Source organism: Lampetra fluviatilis, chromosome 35, assembly GCF_964198595.1.
Source record: "Lampetra fluviatilis chromosome 35, kcLamFluv1.1, whole genome shotgun sequence".
In the NCBI taxonomy this organism is placed as follows: Eukaryota; Metazoa; Chordata; class Hyperoartia; order Petromyzontiformes; family Petromyzontidae; genus Lampetra; species Lampetra fluviatilis.
Window position 1 is genome coordinate 2,921,291 of NC_136309.1, and position 19,689 is coordinate 2,940,979.

General features: G+C 49.1%; 1 protein-coding gene across 1 annotated transcript; it reads right to left on the reverse strand.

Moving 5' to 3' along the window:
* Nucleotides 1-13,733, reverse strand: LOC144944515 (ER lumen protein-retaining receptor 2). Its single transcript, XM_078872723.1, has 5 exons — nucleotides 13,192-13,733; nucleotides 5,885-5,985; nucleotides 5,125-5,283; nucleotides 3,951-4,203; nucleotides 1-2,818 (listed from the first exon to the last, which is right to left on the reverse strand). Exons 1-5 carry the CDS (start codon nucleotides 13,280-13,282, stop codon nucleotides 2,784-2,786), a joined length of 639 nt encoding a protein of 212 aa, XP_078728849.1. The 5' UTR covers nucleotides 13,283-13,733; the 3' UTR covers nucleotides 1-2,783.
* Between the last annotated feature and the right edge of the window lie 5,956 nt (nucleotides 13,734-19,689).

The following is a 19,689-nucleotide window of genomic DNA, read 5'->3' on the forward strand; positions in this document are numbered from 1 at the left end:
AAGTGTGGGATACACGAGTGGGTGGTGAGTCTGGAGTTTTCGAAGGCTCGGTTGTCGGACCACGCACGGAGCGAGTATTCGCGTAGACCGACGATGACTACGATACGTTTGCCATCGTCAAAATGTCCACAATTGTGAAATTAAATAATGGTGGGAGGTACCGACTTGTTAAGTTTCGTAGAATCAATTAATATTCTTGGTTTTTTCGGTAAAGTCACGTAGAAGGAAAATAAAAAAAATATGAAAACTTTATTTTTATTATTTCCCTTCTACGTGACTTTACCGAAAGAACCAGGAATATGAATCCATGGGGTCACGAAAGCTTTAAATCGAAAATAATCAATTAAATTTCATCGCACGATCAGCTCAGCTCTTTGCAAAGAAATGGCTACGCGCCATCGCGTCTAAGCTCTCCTGATCGTCGCCAAGCTCACAGTGTCCACGCACTCGTACCCTTGGGTTGACTACCGTGATTTCAGACAATGTGTCGCATTTCTCCGGTGATGTGTTTGCTCTAAATATAGAGAGAACATCTGGACTGATACCAACCTCAGCACTCACCATTCCCCCCCACCAAATCTCAATAATGATAATAAAATCTGAAAAACTATACACTGGGCCTTTAAAAATGCAAAGGTTGAAATGATAAAACTAAAAAGGGGTGAAATATACATCATGTAACATTTACGGCATGACACTTTATGACCTATATCAGATAGAACATCAACGCAGAACTCTGTCCTGTGTCTCTACGTATAACTACAAATGTGTTAGTCCATCAGACCATTGACTTTCCCAGACCAATTTTACCAAGCAAGGTTTTGTTTACGCAATCGAACTCGGCACCGGTTTCCATTTTCTGGGTCTCATCAGCAGAGTCAGGCTCGTTAAAAAAAATGCCGCTTGATTTCCAGGCGTTATTGGCAAGAACTCGCCATCTAAACTTTGAGGCTCATGTTCAATGACAAAAGCCATAGTTTTATAGACAATGTTTAAATTTTATGTGACAACACAGAAACGGAGTTCTGCCTATTCACGCTTCTACCCATAACGCTCCACGGCAAACGCTCTTTGAAACAGCAAACGTAGTGGTAAACGTGAAACCTTTGTAAACTTCACGTGGGTACGCCCACGTATATGCAACTTTCACCACCGTTCGTTGCTTCAGTGAAGTCACGCATGCCATCACACGGCCCGTATAAAGTTGACATATACGAATTCTAATCGTGGCTGTGGAAACCTCCAATGCATGGTAAAATAAGTGTGGTTAAGCACTGGGATGAGTTTACAAGAGCTTTGTCTACTTATAAGACAGCGTTTCTCCTGTATTCTGCTACGTGTATTGACCGTTCATTACATAGCACAGGATATATAAAAAATACTCAAAAACGAATTGGCCTAATATCCCGAAGCAAGACCCTTGCGAAACTCGGCGAGGTGTTTTTCTTTCTCTCCTGGATAAATAAAGGACCGATATCATCGTGATTATATACAGTATACAAAATAGTGGTTGTCCTGTGGAGATACTAGTCCCTGACATAGCAATGTAGAGTTTTCACCACTGGCTTAAAACGTGCCATTGCAAACAAGCACCATCGAATACTCATTTCAGTACGGGGACACACACTTGGAAGCAAATATATGCATATACAGTATACAAGGTAAGACAAATGCCAGGAACCATACGTCTGTGCTTATATATGTCGTTGTGGACACAGTTTTGTCTTTTTGTCCTTGTTCAGTTTGCATATCCCCCACGATTGCAATGTTTTGTAACTGCCACCACTGCCGGCGTTCTTGGGCTGCGGTCGTCGTTGAAACAACGGAGCGGTGTCGCTCAATGGGGCCTCGCCAGCGGAAATAAAGTCTGAGCCCGAGTCTGAATTGTCATTGATAGCAGATGCTTGAATTGCAATCAATAATAAGGCCGCATTCTCAGCTCGATTTTGAGTTGATGGTCTGGCAAAGGTTGAGGAGCACGGTACATGCAATGTAGTGGTCACGTGATAAAAGTCGTGCCTTCCTGCTGTTTGTTATTTCTAGATGCTTGAACTGTGCACCGATTGCTTGCGCACGCATCTTACGTTTCCACACAGGGCACTTGAACATTCCTCAACAAGTCCACGTGGATCTCAACAACACGCTCAGCCCGTGTTTTCAATCAACACACCGCTACGGGTTCCTGACTTTTGCCGCCAACTGTATATACGGGGACGATCCATTTATAGATGGCCCACTAATATAGGGAAAAAATGTATAGAAAAATAATAATTCACGTCCAAGCATCGACATGTCTGCCACCAATCGCAACACGCAATTGTGAAATCATCTAACACTCCGCCGGAACACTTTTTCCAACATGGCCAGTCCGATTTGTTTACCGCATCCGATGGGTGGTGCGTTAGCCGGGGTCAGTGGGGTATCTATAAAGGAATCACCCCAGATACATTTGATCCGAGTCAATGAATGCGTCCTTTATTTAACTAGGCGAGAGCCGGCTGAACCAACGAGAGGAGCGTTCGAGCGCGCACTGCGATTACAACCGCCAACGGATTCAACTCGAACGCCATCTTGTTCTGGAATTGTTACCACGTTTGCATATTTCACCCGTTTTAGAGAGAGATAGAAAGAGAGAGAAAAGAGAAAGAGAGCCAAGTTGTGTGTGCGAGCGATTGCGTGCGAGTGCGTGCGAGTGCGTGCTAGTCTTCGTATCGACCCTTGCGCCTGCGACTTCGTGCGGACAGCGTCGGAGAAGTGACGCTGGGCGGAGTGGCGAGAGGCTTCTACGCCGGGAGGCTCAGCTTCTTGCCCTTCAGCACTGCAACCCAAGGACAGAGGGAAACAACTCAGCACGTGCTCACGCACTGCTCTTGTCGTTGCTCGTCGTGGCGAGTGCGACGTCAGTTCCACCCATCTCTCCATCGCACGCAGTCACTCATGTAAGGCCGAGGGGACAGGCAGGACCGAGGTTCAGATCACAACCGTCAAATGATGTTGTTTCTAGATTTGAAGCTTTCGTGACTGCAAGGATTCATATTCTTAGGTTTTTTCGGTAAAGTCACGTAGGTAAAAATAAATAAATTAATAAAAGTAAAATAAAAATAAAATTAAAGTCACGACGTTTCGGAGGCAACACAAGCTTCCGTCTTCAGGTCACAGCACGATAGCTGTATCAAGTGAGAGAAATTCCAAGAAACAGTATTTGTATATATACTGGTTGAGGGTGGGAGGAGCCAAGGTAGGCCCTGAAGCACGCTGTTAGGAATGAGCCTTTGTTGTGTAAACTAGGTGCAGATGATGTAAAGGTGCGTGTAAAAGGGACTGAGCCTTTTTGTTATGTAGAGATGATGTGGCTGAAATCACTGCCAGGAAATTAGTCTTTGTTGTGTAGAATGGTTGACTGAGCCTATTATTATGTAGAGGTGGTGCGGTGATGTTGTCCCAGGTCCGGCAATTAACCCTGGTACCCGCGATCATAGCGTGGGCGCTTCTCAAGGTATACCCTCTCGTATGGCTTGGTGGCTATTCTCCGGTCTCCTCCTACTACGTAAAGCCAAACACTCACTCAAAGAATTGGCCAAGTATCCCGATGAGGCAGGGCCCTCCTTAAGATAAGCCTCGATATTTTAAAAGGCCTTTTCCTGGGTGTACAGGGGAGTTTAACAGATATATATATACATCCACACATACTGATCGGTTGCTTATTATACAGACGCAGTTCAAAGACAAAGATCACCTGGATAGCCTTAACAGACTTTTGGGGGCAAGTGCCGTTCGTGAGTAGCACCTACGAAGGCCGACATGGTGCATGAGGGGGGTGGGTGGCCAGCACCACGCCCGGCCACCTTTGCCTCCCTAGTGGGTCGCAAAGTTAATAACTCGGCGTGCTAACCACCGTGCCACTGCACACTTCTCCTGTATCTACCCCCGGCGCCCCCGCCTCCCCCCACCTTTGGTGACGTAGAGATAGAAGAAGTCGCAGTAGAGGATGGTCTGCACCACGCCCGCGACGATGGCGATGAGGTCGAAGAAGCCCTCGAAGTAGTAGCGCCAGATCCAGTTGAGGAGGTAGAGGGCTCGGTAGAGGCCGAGGGCGAAGAGGTAGTGGCTGGTGATGGTCTCCGCCTCGCCGGTCTTGCTCACGAGGAAGAGCTGCGGCAGGATCGCCACCGACTCAAGGTAGATGGAGAACGTCCACAGGATCTGCCGGGCATCCACGCGCAGTCAACGGACTGTAGCGTCGTGATTGTCCTCGACGTCATCAATTAAACCGGGTCCGCAAGTCAGGCGAGTTGATGGTCGGCAACAAATGACGTGAACAACGCGACGTTCAATATGGTTTCTACACTTTGAGTCCGCTCTGAGAATTCAAATGACGGTCGTGCGACAAAACATTGTTCGTACATTTAGAGTGGGTGGGAAAGCGCTGCCCCTTTTACTGTGTAAAGGCATCTCAGAGGTAGCTCTATGAAATACACTTCCATGGATCGTTCTCTAACACGAAGCGTTGCAAGGTTCTACGAGAGTTCTGAATAGACCCTTCGTCTCATGATTTGTCATGGTATAACATAAATATTTCACTTTAAAAAGGGTACATAATCTTTACAACTGCTTTGTGTTTCGATTGTTGTCCTTACCCAGCACCTCTGAAAAGCACGGTCAGCTACGTGCGGTGTGAAATAAGTTCAACATAATTCTAGATTTGAAGCTTTCGTGACTGCAAGGATTCATATTCTTAGGTTTTTTCGGTAAAGTCACGTAGGTAAAACATTTAAATTAATAATAATTATTATTTCTATTTTACTTTTTATTAATTTAAATTTTTTTCCTACGTGACTTTACCGAAAAAAACCTAAGAATATGAATAAGTTCAACATACATACATTTGCAAACTATGATTGCCACCTTTCCCCCCCCCCCACCCCGAGACCAAAACCCCGGACATATTTCTCCGTCAGCCCTAACGCCTATCAAAACCTCTGCAGTATACCGCAAAGCAGGTTCAACTCAACACCGGTGCCAGACCTCGGCACAAATCCATTGCTGCCACCCGGACCGTGTGAGCGACTCAAACTCGGAGAAGGTGGCAACCCCCCCCCCCCCCACGGCCACCCCCTCGCTCACCTCGAGCAGAGAGAAGTCGTGGTTGACGAGCACCGAGAGGCCTCCGATGGGCACGACCAGGAACTCGACGCGGAACGTGTCGTTGTTGCCGTCGTAGGTCGCCTTGAACTTGTGGTAGATCATCCAGAGCGTGGCGTAAGCGCAAGCCATGTACACAACCTACGAGAGCGAGTGCGCGAGTGAGCGAGCCGTCGAGTGTACGTGTGTTGAACTTCTTTTGCACCGTACGTAGCCAACCGCGCTAATCGGAGGTGAGTGAGTGAGCAAGCGAGCGGAGATAAATCTAAATCTCTCTGTTTAATTAAGCTCCAGCCTCCTGTGAATCACGTGGCTTCTTCTGCGTGGCCACCCCACACTCTTGAATCTCTCCTCCCTCTCCATGACGCCCACTGTGAAAACGAACGCCGCTCCACGTCGGGGCCCCAATGAAGCCTCCTCCTCCATCTCCGATTAGCACGGTTGGCTACGTATGGTGCGAAAGAAGTTCAACACACATGCGTACATCCACATCTCTCCCGACCCTCTGCTCCCGGTTCTCCATTCCTTTCCCAATCCTTTTCCTTCTATTTCCGATTATTTTTCTTCTCTCTTCCCTCTCCCATTCCACGTCCCTTTTCGCCATCCGTCTCCTCCTTGGCTCTACCCCCCTTCCCGTGGTGGTGCGCCACGAATTAGAAAAAAAAAGGTCGCTTGCAATAATAACACGAATACCACGCGCACGTAGGTAGGGTCCGTTAGGCAATCTGCGGGCATCACTGACCTTCATGCTGGTGTTGTAGATGGAGATGAAGGTGGTGAAGAGGTCAAGGTATCGAGTGGTGAACACCAGAGCGAAGAGGATCTGGCTCTTCCCAGAAATTCCTGTTTGGGATTTTGCGAATGGGCCAGAGGAGAAGGGGAGAAATCATTCAAAAGAATCAAATTGCTCCACTCGAATCTACGTTGCAATCATCGACCACCCGCCACTGCAAAATACTTGGCAGGATCCTCTTTGAAAAGTGCCGTGAGACTTTGTGCCGCTTTCCCGCGTGAAAACGCGTAAAAATACTTTCAATAAATAGCTGCATTTGCAACGACAAAAAATCTTGCTGCCACTTTGTATACACACGTCATTTATACACATATACCACATACACCACGCCGCACACCACACACCACCACACACCACCACAAACCACCACACTCCACCGCACGCAAGCGCACCTCCGATTAGCACGGTTGGCAACGTACGGTGCGAAAGAAGTTTCAACATGCACGCACCGCCACACTCCACCGCACGTGACCGCCAGACACCACCGCACCACACCGCGAACCACACGTGACACCCCCACTGCACAGCAGCGGCCGGGTAGGGGTGACGTGTCCATCGGGGGGGTGGGGGGGCTCAGCAGCCAAAATCGCGACGCGCACATCCGCGTGCTGAGCTCTGCTCTTGGCGAACACTTTGCACTCTCGATAGGCTCCGTGCCACTGGGCTGGGTCAAGTGCGCCTGGAGCCAATTGAGAACTTGCGAGGTGGCAGGGGGGGGGTCGGTAGAGTTGCGGGGGGGGGGGCTAGTGGGGGTGGGGGGTGAGTGGATGCCGGCGTGGAGATCGGAACGCGTGACGGAGCCACGCGGGGTCGTCCAGGAAGGGGGCGACCGCTGCCGATTCGAATCCGGGTTGGAGCCCCCCTCCCCCCCCTCGACCCGCTCCCCTTCCCCCCCCACCACTCTGAGCACAAAGCCCAACAGCTGGCAGGCACCGCCCAGCGAAACACGGAACGTTGGGACAACGTTGGGCCGACGGTTGCAGCCACATGCCAACGTCGGCTGAACGGTGGTTGTCTCCGCCACAGCAGCAGCAGCAGCAGCATCAGCCATGGTCCATGCGCTGCTGGATGGAGACCTCCCTAAACCGGAACCAAATCTCACGATCTCACGAAGCAAGAAACCGACTCGCACCGACACGCGATTTTCATTGCATCGCTCCATTGGAAGCGTACCATTCGTTGGCTGCCACTCTGCTATCATTCTTAACCATCGTCCGCCATCCATCCCAGCGACGTTCTCCTGCCCAAGCTACTGCGTGTGACGTGTTAAGCGTAGCGGTGTGCGTCCGTCTGTACAAGGAGAGAAAATCTCACCAACATTGTTGAGAGACAGAGCGCTCTCTGATGGGGGTCTCTAGACAATAGACTGGCAGACCGGTCTCTGATGGAGTCTCTATGCAACAAAATACTAAAGCACTCAATCAGCCACTCTTCAGCAAATTTAGACATTATTTCGTGAATGTGATCTCCTGTTTGACGTTTGTTTAAAAAAAAAAAACAGATACGTTTGATTGCTAACAACACTTGCTACCTTTTCCTAAAATTAACGATGTGTGTGTGTGCATTTGGGTACTCGCTAACAGCACTTGCCCCAAAAAAGTCTGTTTGACGTGTTTAAAAACAGATACGTTTGATTGCTAACAACACACTACCTTTTCCTAAGGCTAACGATGTGTGTGTGTGGGTACTCGCTAACAGCACTTGCCCCAAAAAAGGAGGAGGACGGGGAGTGGGAGGGGGGGATCCTTTGTCTTTGTGTTGAGGGTGGAAGCTTTTGAGAAGAGTTGCCACGTCAGACCGTGAGAGTCGGAAAGCGGTGACGCCACCTATGGAGCAAACTTAGCAAGGCCACGTGTCAATGTGACGTGTGTGTGTGTGGGGAACGGTGGTGGAGCGGTTAGCGCGCTGCGCTACGAACCCAGCAAACCCGGGTTCGATTCCCGCTCACGGTCAACGCCAGTGACGGTTATCTGAACCGGTCCCGGGCCTCCTCCCCTAGGTCGACTCAGCCTCAAATGAGTACCTGGTGCGGTGTGTAAACATCGCCACTGGGGAGACAAAGGCGGTCGGGCGTGGTGCTGGCCAGCCACCCCCTCGTGTGCTGTTCTGGCCTTCATAGGTGCTCGCGAACAGCACTTGCCCCAACAGTCTGTTAAGGCTATACGGGGGATCTTTGTCTTGTTGTCGTAAGTTTGTATGTGATGTGTGTGTAAAGGTATGCACTCTGTGTGTGTGTATATAAGATATGCCAAAGACAAAGATCCCCCATTTGGCGTAAAAGTCTTTTGAGGCAAGTGCCAGCACCGTGCTCGGCCGCCTTTGTCTCCCTAGTGGCGATGTTTACGCACTGCACCAGGTACTCATTTGAGGCTGAGTCGACCTATAAGACATGCATACACATTTCTACATGCACCTACATTATAGTAATCAATTCACTAATATATATACCTACAATCAAATACTGTACAGAGTACGTACGTACATGTGATTACACATTCACGAACTTACCCACACTTACTTTCATATGCACGTACATCTTGAGTACATATACTTTCGGAAATCATAATCGCCAAGTGGAGGTGACGCACCTCGGCATCTGTGCCAGGCTAGGTGCACAATGAGACTATTACGTGAAGTGTAGCAAGGCTCGATCACGTGACAGACCCAGGTGCTTTGGGTTGACTGAGAGGACTGGTAAGATGCACCACCTGTGCTCCCCACTATGCCACCTTTGCTGCGTTTTATCTGCCTGGCGTTCCACTCGTTGTTGTGAGCTTCGCTCCTCCGTCCTCCGTTGTTGCTGGAGGGCTACTACCTCCATCCTCTCAGGAGCGTCCTTCACGAGCATCCTCCTACACAGAGGCCGATCTTGACACCGCTGGTACCGGTCATCTGCAAGTCCACTCAGATCCATATCCTCCCGTGCCACATCAGCTCCATCTCTTCTCCAGCCCGTGCCGCGCCCGTTTAGCCCTCTCTATCCTGCCAAACAGAAGCTGATTGGGCATGCGGTGGCTCGGAATGCAGGCTACTTGACCAGGCAATGCAGCCTCGCCTACCGGACGAGCTTACCGATGGGACTTTGTGCAAACCTTTCAAGGATCTGTGAGCTCTTTACACAATCCAGTCTGTTTTGTCCCAGGATCGGTCATAGCAGGCTATCCTGAATACGGCGGGAACTGATATACTTTTGCAATTTGTACTTGCATACTTTATTTTTATGTTTCAAATTTTTTTAGTGACCCGCTTACCTTTCCTACGCTTTGCACTCCTATCGGTGTTGGTAGTGTTGTTGTGACTTTCATGGCTCATCGGATTCGCCCAGTCTCAATAAAGAGTCCGATTCACTTACATAAATACACCTGCAAACACGTAAAGGCAATACATGCACCTACACACGTACTCTTACATACATACAAACTCGCACACGCCAAGCACATAGTCCATAGACAAAAGCAACCACTAAGTGGTGGTGACATAACCAGAGCGTTTGTGCCAGGCTTTAAGGTTATCACGTGAAGTGTCAAAGGCACAGTTGGCAGGTCAGGGGACAGACCCAGGTGCCATGGGTTGACTAAGATGACTGGCACCAACCCCAACCTTGGCTCCCTACTGTGCCAACACATATACACAGTATATAAACTTAGGGTGCCACGGTAGCGAGATGTTAACTACCTCGCCTGGTGTACACGAGTTCGTGAGCCCGATCCAGACCCAGATGCCTGTAAGTATATTTGGAGTTTGTATGCTTCTCGCTCTCTCTCCCCGTGGTCAAGTGGTCCTCCGGTTTTTTCTTCCACATTTAGAATCAACACGCGTTTAGAGTACTTGTCTGCTGATATATATAATGTCCTCATGATAAGCCACTTCGTTGAGTTATCACTTGTTATAGCCAAGTCGCTTCTGAAAAAGCCACATAATTCAGTGGGCCTTACCTGCTCAAATAAAATAACAAATGTTTTTAGTTTAGTTTACATTCACACAACAATCGCATACGTTTGCCTGCAAGCATTGGGGAAGGAACGATCCAAGTATCCGAGCGATTCGACGATTTGTCACGAATCGATTTTTTTTCTCTCTCTCAAAATAAAAACCCGCGGTCGCACAGCAGCGCCTCTAGAGGCTAAGAGCAATCGAAATCGATTAAGCGCGTCGTAAGATAGGTGAGCATTTTTAATCGAGGCATCATCATCATCATAAACACCAATCAGACCATAGATGTTTACCGCCGCCCCGGGGAATAGATTTTCCGCAGCTGATGTGCTGACGTGGAGTGTGATTCAGCCGACGTTCCCCTCCACGTGGCTAATTGAGCTGCCAATCACCGCCCCACACCTTTATTAAAAGAGCCATCATCATAATAATACAATGACAGACATGTAGTGATGATGCTACAGTGCATGAGAAATATACTGTGCAAACCAAACCAACTGGCTGGCATGAATAGGGATATATAGTATATTTTTTGACGTACACGTTGGTTGTAATCTAATTCTGCCTTGCGGATGAAACGGGCAAAAATAAAAGTACGTGATTAAATCTATCATCATCCCGGGAGAGCAATGGTGCACGGGGTAATCTCACTCTGCTACGAACCAGGCCACGGCCCTATCCAGGGTTTGAACTCGCATACTTCAAACTGCGAGACGCACACTCACTTCCACCGCTGAGCTACATCTGGCCTGATAGTGGGACCGACTGTAAATTTGAAGGGACCCCGGCTACACTGGGACGTGTGGTCACGAATGCCCCTGATGAGGGTCTGGATTCATGGGAGGCAGAAACCGGAAAAAACCCACCACTCAAATAATGTAAAACAAACTACTTTCTTTTATTTTACCAGGTAAGGCTTACTGAGCTATACGGCTCTATTTTTTCAGAAGCGACCAGGCCATAATTGACAGCTCAACAAAGTGACTTATCGCGTGCTAATTTATCGCCGCAGCCGCCACATATACACTCGAAAGACACGTCGATTCGAAATGTGGAAATGAAAAAAGCGGAGGACCCGGAGAAAAATCCACGCGACCACGGGGAGAACACGAGAATGTGCAAACTCCAAATATACAACCATAGGAGTGGGTGATGCTCATCAGCAGGGTGTAGCCCTTGAAAGCAAAATCTCTGGGTTGTGTGGTGCTGCGACAACAAAAATCAATGGTAAACCACAGGCGTTCAGTTGTCAACCCAGCGGCCACGCGAGTTCGATTCCCGTTCACGACCACTTACAGTGGTCAATATTTGAACCGGACCTAGGCCTCTCTTGGGTAGATTCAGCCTTGAGTACTCGGAACGATGTGTAAATGTCAGCAAAGGTGGCCGGGCGTGGTGTTGTTGGACAGCCACCGACCTAGCCGGCTTTAATAGGTGCTCGCTAACAGCCCCGACCAAAACAGTCTGTTGAAGGACTATACGGGAGACCTTTGTCTTTGTGTTAGACTCATGCATGGCTCACAAGGACAAGGTCAGAGTTTTGATAACGGGGTGACTTAAAAAAAAAACCTCAATCCCCTTACTTTCAGCCCTGTCGCATAAAGAGCAGTCGACCTGCACACAGTGATGTTTGGCCTATCCATCCATTTCTCGTGTGACCGGCACAATTATTTTTTGTGCGTGTTCGTATTTGCTTCGTTCTGCTGGTACTTGTTTCACTTTTGTTCTTTTTATGACCGCCCAGGTTAGTAAGTCAGTCACTCTTGCAAATGTAGTTTTTAAAATATATATGTCCAGTTATATCCTGGTTTCTTGAGTTCTCATTTTGGTTAAACAAAATAAACTTGAAACTTGAATCCAACCAAGGAGAGTAGCACCTATGAAGGCCGGCACGCTACATGACAAGGTGGGTGGCCAGCACCACGCCCGGCCGCCTTTGTCTCCCCCAGTGGCGATGTTTACTACACACCGCACCAGGTAGTCATTTGAGGCTGAGTCGACCTCGGGGAGGCCCAGGGCAGGTTCAGATAATCGTCACCGGTGTTGGGCCCAAGATCGCACTTCGAAAACAAAAGACACATCCACACACTCACATCCACACGTTACACACACACACGGAGAGTAAAATCACGTTCAACTAAACCCATTTAAGCAGTATCCAAGCGACAATCAACTAGGGGTCTATTCCTACTGACATGCCCGGAGATACAAAGACGGCTTGGACGCCCCCCCAAAAAACTAGACCTTCGTGATTTAAACTGCAATGTGATGTACGCGGCCCTTTGTCAATCCGCTTGCTGTATGAAGGCCATACTTCACCACGCTGGTTCAGCGTAAGGCGGGAGGGGGGGGGAGACGTGGGTGGTGGCTGAGTCAAATGTCAGCATCCTCGACTCGGTTCCAGCAAACTAACGGTCCCTCTCAGAGGCCTGTGGCGGTAATGTCCACGTTACTGCGGCCGGGGCCGAGTTCGTTCGCTCTTATCTCAATTAAAACGTCACGAACCACGGCAGATGGACCCAGGGTAGGCAGATGAGCACCCCCCCTGCGCTAACCACTGCGCCACCGCTCCCCCGCGATATGCAAAACCTTACACGTGGACACATCCCGCCTCCAGCAGCAGTAACACAGCAACTGCACTGGTTTACACTTTTTTTTTTACACCAAATGCCAACGCAACAATTTCTGTACCACTTTTAAATATCAGAGGCATATGATGAGGTTATTCGGGTTTGCAGTGTAACTCCAAACGTGGCATCGTTCCACTTGCAGTATAGGGATGCAGTTATACCGTGTCGGCTATGTCCTGTCAAGGGGGGTGGGGTAAGGTCTGCCGTCTGTCCACACGCCTTGGATGAAGAGGTGTGTGGGGTGAGAGACAAGATCGTCACCCCCCCGGTCACCCACAAACTTGACCAGTTCGCCCACGGGGACTGTCCTGGAATGTTGCATCGTGAAAAGCACGCGGGCTTCAATTCACACCATCAGCTCATCTCGATCGGGGTGGAAATTCCACATTGCCATGGCTGGGGATGGGGTTTATCTGTCCACCGGCCGGGTGAGCTAAACCAACACTGTTGTCTTCAAAGCGGTACCTATTTTATCGACCCCCGGAACGATGATTGAGCGTGGATTGTCGAGTTGAATTAATCGATTTTCCCGGCCCCCCGTGTAGCCTTAACAGACTTTCTCAGCACCGATTGAAGGCCGGCACGGCCCCACGATACGTGGGTGGGTGGCCAGAAAAGCACCACGCCCGACCGCCTTTGTCTCTCCCGCAAACCACCGCGCAAGTAACGGGAGAAGGCGCGATGCGAACTCACCAGCGCACGACCTCGTCTTCCATATCTTGATGAGCAATATGATGATGGCGAGGAGGTGGGAGAGGTCACCCGTAAGTCTAAACACGTTCATGATGCCGCCGCCGACGCTGCTGCTGCTGCTATCAAAAGTGACAGATCAGCTGATAAGCCAATGGGTCAGTGGTAGGAACGTGGAAGGGTGATAAAGTGATGGGCGCACACACACGCACGGACACGTGCCACAACTGAAGCACTCACACGCAACGGCACGAAAACAGCCACACAGCCTTAAGGCTACACACACACAGACAGGCAAAGACACACACACACAGCACAGGCAGGCAAAGAGACAGACAGGCAGGCAAATACACACACAGGCAGGCAAAGACACACACAGGCAGACAGGCAAAGACACACACAGGCAGACAGGCAAAGACACACACAGACAGGCAGGCAAAGTCAACACACACACACACAGCCAGCCAGGCAGACGGACTTGCTCCGGGCGAACTGCGCGTTACGCTGGTGGTGGTGGAGGAGGAGGAGGCTGGTGGTGGTGGTGGGTCGGGGGGGGGAGGGAGAAAAATATGGCGCAGCCGCCTACGTGGCGGGTTGGGAGGAGGAGCCGGGCAGGCGGGGAGGGGGGCGGGGGGGAGTAAGGGGGGTGAGGGGTGACGAGGGGGAGGGGTGAAGGGGGGTAAGGGGGGGTGAGGAGGAGGGTGGGGGTGGGTGATGCGGGTGACGAAGGGAGGGGTTAGGGGGGTGACGAGGGGGAGGGGTGAGGCAGGGCCGGCCCGAGGCATAAGCGAACTAAGCGGCTGCTTGGGGCCCCCTGGCCACCAGGGGGCCCCCGAATCGTTTTTTTTTTACAATTAAATAACTTAAACAAGTGATATAAATGAATTAATGAATGAATGAATAAATGGATGCTTCTTGTTTTTTTGGAAATGTGGAGAAGCTGTACAATTTGTTCGCTGGGTCCACTCAAAGGTGGGCCATCTTACGGAAGTTTGTTGACATCACCCTCAAGTCCTGGAGTGAGACACGCTGGGAAAGCCGGATAAAAAGTATTGAAGCTTTGCGCTACCAGTCAGAGAAGGTGAGGGAAGCCCTGCTAGAACTGAGAAGTAAAGCGACTGACCCTGTAGTGGCTGTTGAAGCCAACTCCCTTGCGGAAGAGATAGGTTCATTTAGGTTTCAGATTTGTTGTGTTGTCTGGTGTGACATTTTGTCTAAAATTAACATCACGAGCAAGCTTCTACAGTCAACCAACATGCAGCTTGATGTAGCGGTTAACCTTGTAAAAAAGAACAAAGGCGAACTTATCAGTTACCGAAAAACAGGCTTCTGTGATGCACAGACATCTGCTAAAGAAATTTGTGAGCGGATGAACACAGAAGCAGTGCTGAAAGAGAAGCGATTGCGTTCTACAAAAAGGCACTTTGCCTATGAGGCTGCAGATGAGCCGATAGTGGACGCTATGAAGAGGCTGGAAGTGTCATTTTTTAATGCTGTAGTGGACCGTAGTATTCTGTCATTGGAGGATAGATTTAAGTCTCTAAGTGAGGTTAAAGAGAACTTTGGAGTGCTGCTCAATTTTAGGGAGCTAGATCAAAAGGTCCGGAGGGAACAATGTGAGCTTCTTGGGGAAAAACTCTCTTGTGGAGAGGAGGCTGATATTGATGGTAGCGCACTGGCAGTAGAGATAGAGAGTCTTCCTGAACTTCCCCAAACTATGATGACTGCCTTTGAGCTTCTCACATACCTCTCACAAAATGAGATGTGTGAGCTTTACCCAAATCTTTGGGTAGCTCTCAGGATAGCCTGCACTCTGCCTGTGTCAGTTGCCTCAGCAGAGAGGAGCTTTTCCAAGCTCAAATTGATAAAAACATATTTGAGATCATCAATGGCCCAGGAAAGACTAAGTGGACTTGCAGTCATTAGTATTAATAACAAAGTTGGCCAAGCAATACCATACAATGATGTCATTAGTGACTTTGCCTCCAGAAAAGCTAGGAAGGAACGATTTTGAGGTCATTGTTGTACAGTTGACATTGTTGAACCCTTGCTGTTCTTATGTTTGCTTTCATTATTTAAGTATCTTTTTTTTTGTAACATTCTATTTTTGATTGGATTAATGTTTGTCTATTTTGGTTTTATTTAAAAGATTGCACATTTAATGCACATTTGCAAATAATTTATTTAATATGTTTTTTGTGACCGTTTGTATTCAGAAGTTTTAATAAAAGAGTGAAGTATTTTAAGTGTTGTTTTTATTTTTTATTAATACATAACCTCACTGTATTCGTTTATAATATTCGCTATAACATTATAGTGTGACATTTGTGTCAATAATCTTCTAGCACAGATGAGTCTGCGTGGTGGGAGGGGGGCCCCCAAATCAAATTCTGCTTAGGGCCCCCAAGAGGCTCGGGCCGGCACTGGGGTGAGGAGAGAGGGGAGGTGACGAGGGGGAGGGGTGAGGAGGGGTGACGAGGGGGAGGGGAGACTAAAGACAAAAATCCACCGTGTAGCCTTCACAGACTGTAGGGGCAAGTTCTGTAAGTGAGTGAGCACCTATGAAGGCCGAACGGTGCACGGAGGGGCTGGGTGACCAGCAACCACGCCCGGCCGCCTTTGTCTCCCCCACTGGCGATGTTTTCACGCGGGTTACTCATTCGCGGCTGAGTCGACCTAGGTGAGGTCCGGGACCGGTTATCAGATGATCCGTCACCGGTGTCGACCCCGTGAGCGAGAATCGAACCCGGGTTCGTCGGGTTCGCAGCGCGCTAACCGCTGCGCCACCGCTCCCCTCCCACACACACAGCGCGCACTCTGCTGGGCATGTAGGGAATGCGGCGGCGTGGATTTATTGAGGGGGGGGGGGGGTCTTGGTCGCTACGCCGTCGGGTTAAGGTTTAAAGGGGGGGGGGGGGGGTAGGGCCGTCCATAAATGACGTCACGCACCTAAGGGGGGGGGGAGGGGGTGGTCAGACATTTGTGACGATGTGTGACGAGGAGGGGGGGTTTGAGAAATGTGACGTCACATCAAAATGCCCAACTTTAAATAAATATGGAATTGTTATAACAACACTAACTGTTACAGCAACACTCCTATAACATCAGAGTGCAGCGCCACATTAAATACGCACTACAATGACAATAGTTTAAAGCGATTTGAAGCATGTTTTATTTTCAAAATGGAAATATGGTTGGGGGGGGGGCAGAGCTTTGTGACGTCATATTTGAGGGGGGTCTGACTTTTTGTGACGCCGTGTGACGAGGTGGGGGGGGTCAAAAATCGTCCAAAATCGCGTGACGTCATTTATGGACGGCCCCTTATCGGATGGGGGAGTTCATGGACGCGACTCCTGTTGGGGTTTAAGGCGACGCTTGTGCGTTGTTTTGTCGGTCTGCCCGCGCTCTGGATGTTGTATCCGTTACGGGTGGGGGGGGGGCCTCATGTTGACGCTCGCTTAACACATTCCTGCGGAGGGAGCTGGTAGGAACGTTGGGTTGCTCGGTCAATGGCCAGGGTCAACGGCGGCGTGGTGTATTCATGTAAATATGGCCCACTGTGAGGGCGGGCACAAGCCGACGTGAGTAGGTTAAACGTTGAGTTTTATAAGGGCACCACGGGGTGACCAGCCCCTCTCCACCCAGCCCCACCCCTCCCACTCCCCACCCAGCCCCACCCTCCCCACCCAGCCCCACCCAGCCCCTCCCTCCCCACCCAGCCCCTCCCCACCCTCCCTACCCAGCCCCTCCCCACCCTCTCCTCTCCACCCAACCCCTCCCATTTTTGGATGCACGACGGACGGACACAATAATCCCCTGTTGGCTGGTGTGATACGAACGGGAGATGTTCAGCGTGAAATTGCGACGAATATCGCGACAGTCCCTCTGTTGACAAAGAACCCGGCACTAATTGAATTGCGAAACGCGTTAAGCAACTTGCTGTCCGCCCATCGGCTTCCATACAAATAATTACACACTTCCGACAGCAAAGATATTTTAGGAAGCGTTACATAATCCAGAACTCTTTCCTATAGTTTTTTTTTTATTTTGCATGTATAGTTGATGCTAAAAAGAGGTCTATATCCCGGCAGGAATGAAGCTGCTGTTTGTGAAGAAGATTCGGAGTAGCACGTTCCAGATGTCAACCTTTGAAGAAGTTAAAAAATTAACCCGTAAAAACAAAGTTTTTCACTATAAATCCTTTATATGCGTGGCATCGGTTTTATTTTATTATTCATTTCTGTTTTTCTTGAGTAAGAGTTTCATTTTTATCACATTGGTATTTTAAATTAAATATGACATTTTTCTTCTTCTAAAAAGTGGAAAATTTTGGGGGTCAAAAATCGTCCAAAATCGCGTGACGTCATTTATGGACGGCCCCTTACGGGCGAATCGACAAACGTTAATACGTAAATGCTTTCAACCATGCTTGGCCGTAATGGGTAAACATCGATTGGCCACCCTATTATTGATGATGCTATCGCACCCATCACCTTGGCCCGTGGGGCCCACACGAGATATTTAAACTCGTCGTCACCACCCGAGATGGCACGAGCGGTTCCAATTTCGCTGTGTGTGCTCAAAAAACAGTGAATTCTGCGAAAGCCATTTGAAATGTGCGAAATGTAAAATAATTAAATCTCTCACGCCGTACAGTGTTATTGCCAGAAAGGGTAGAAAAACAACAACTATTGTTATATAAATAAATCTGTAGTACAGTGCTAAATATGTGCTCATCTTAGGTGGTACAAATTTCTACTCTGGCCCATGGACTAGAGTCGGGGTTATTTATCAAGCACCACCACCACCGTGTCTCGTATTCACCAACCAGTGCATTGCGCCTCTTGAAATATTTAGGTTTTTTAAGTTTTATTTCTCCCGAAATCGAACAAAAAATATCTCTCCTTTTATCTACTTGGTTCTGTCGGTAAAGTCACGTAGAAGGGAAGTAATAAAATAATAAAAATAAAACATAATAAAATAATTCTCACGACGTTTCGGCTATAACGCAAGCAGCCGTCTTCAGGTTATTATGTTTTATTTTTATTATTTTATTACTTCCCTTCTACGTGACTTTACCGAAAGAACCAAGAAGATGAATCCCTGCAGTCACGAAAGCTTTAAATCGAAATATCTCTCCCTGTTATTTTGGTTGCCGGCCCCATGCACTAGAGGATTGAATAGTTTCAGCTTGACCCGGTAATGGGTTTCCGCTAGGTGTACTCAGCCTCAAATGAGTACCTGGTGCGATGTGTAAACATCGCCACTCGGGAGACAAAGGCGGCCGGGCGTGGTGCTGGCGACTCATCCTCCTCGTGTGCCGTGCCGGCCTTCATAGGTGCTGCTCGCTAACAGCACTTGTCGCAACAGCCAGTCAAAGGCTACACGGGGATCTTTGTCTTTTGTGTGTGGGGGATGGGTGCGCGTGTTGGTTTAGCGGGGTGGCTGCGATTTTTGCCCGGGTGCTTGAACACAGCTGACGGAGTGGGAGGGGGAGTCACGGTGCTGTTCACACAGACAGAGCGCGCCACGTGTGTCTGGACGGGGGGCAGCTGTGAGAGGTGGACACGTCACGAGCCATCGTGCTCTCCCAACACGCGCATACAACACACACAACAAACGCAACACACGCAACACACAACAAACACAACACACACAACACACACCACACACAACAAAGACAACAAACACAACACACACAACACATGCAACACACAACACGTGCAAAGTTCCCCGCCGTATCGCCTCGACAGACTTTTGACTTAAAACGTTCGTGACCGCAGGAATTCATATTCTTGGTTCTTGCGGTAAAGTCACAGAGATAGAAACATTTTTTTGCAAATATATTTTTTATTCTTTTTTGTTTTAATTTTATTTATTCTTTTTCTTTTTGTGTTTTTGTTTTCTATCTACGTGACTTTACCGAAAGAACCAAGAATGTATATAGCTCAACAGGCTGTTGGGGCAAGTGCTGTTAGCGAGTAGCAGCACCTATGAACGCCGGAGCGGCACCTATGAGGAGGTGGGGGGGGGGGGGAGACGCAGCACCACCACGCCCGGCCGCCTTTGTCTCCCAAGTGCTGATGTTTGATACACAAAGCACCCGGTACTGTACTCATATGAAGCTGAGTCGGTTTAGGGGAGGACCAGGACCAGTTCAGAGTATTAATCGGAACTGGTGTTAGTGGCCGTGACCGGGAATTGAACTCCGATATTAGCCTACAAGAGACAAAGATCCCCCGTATAGCCTACAACAAACTGTTGGGGCAAGTGCTGTAAGCGAGTAGCACCGATAAAGGCCAGCACGGCACACGAGGGGGTGGGTGGCTAGCACCAAGCCCGGCCGCCTTTGTCTCCCCAGTGGCGATGTTTACACACTGCACCAAGTACTCATTTGAGGCTGAGTCAACCTAGGGGAGGCCCAGGACCGGTTTAGATAATCATCACCGGTGTTGGCCATGAGCGGAAACCGCCAGGTTCGTAGCGCAGCGCTACACACAC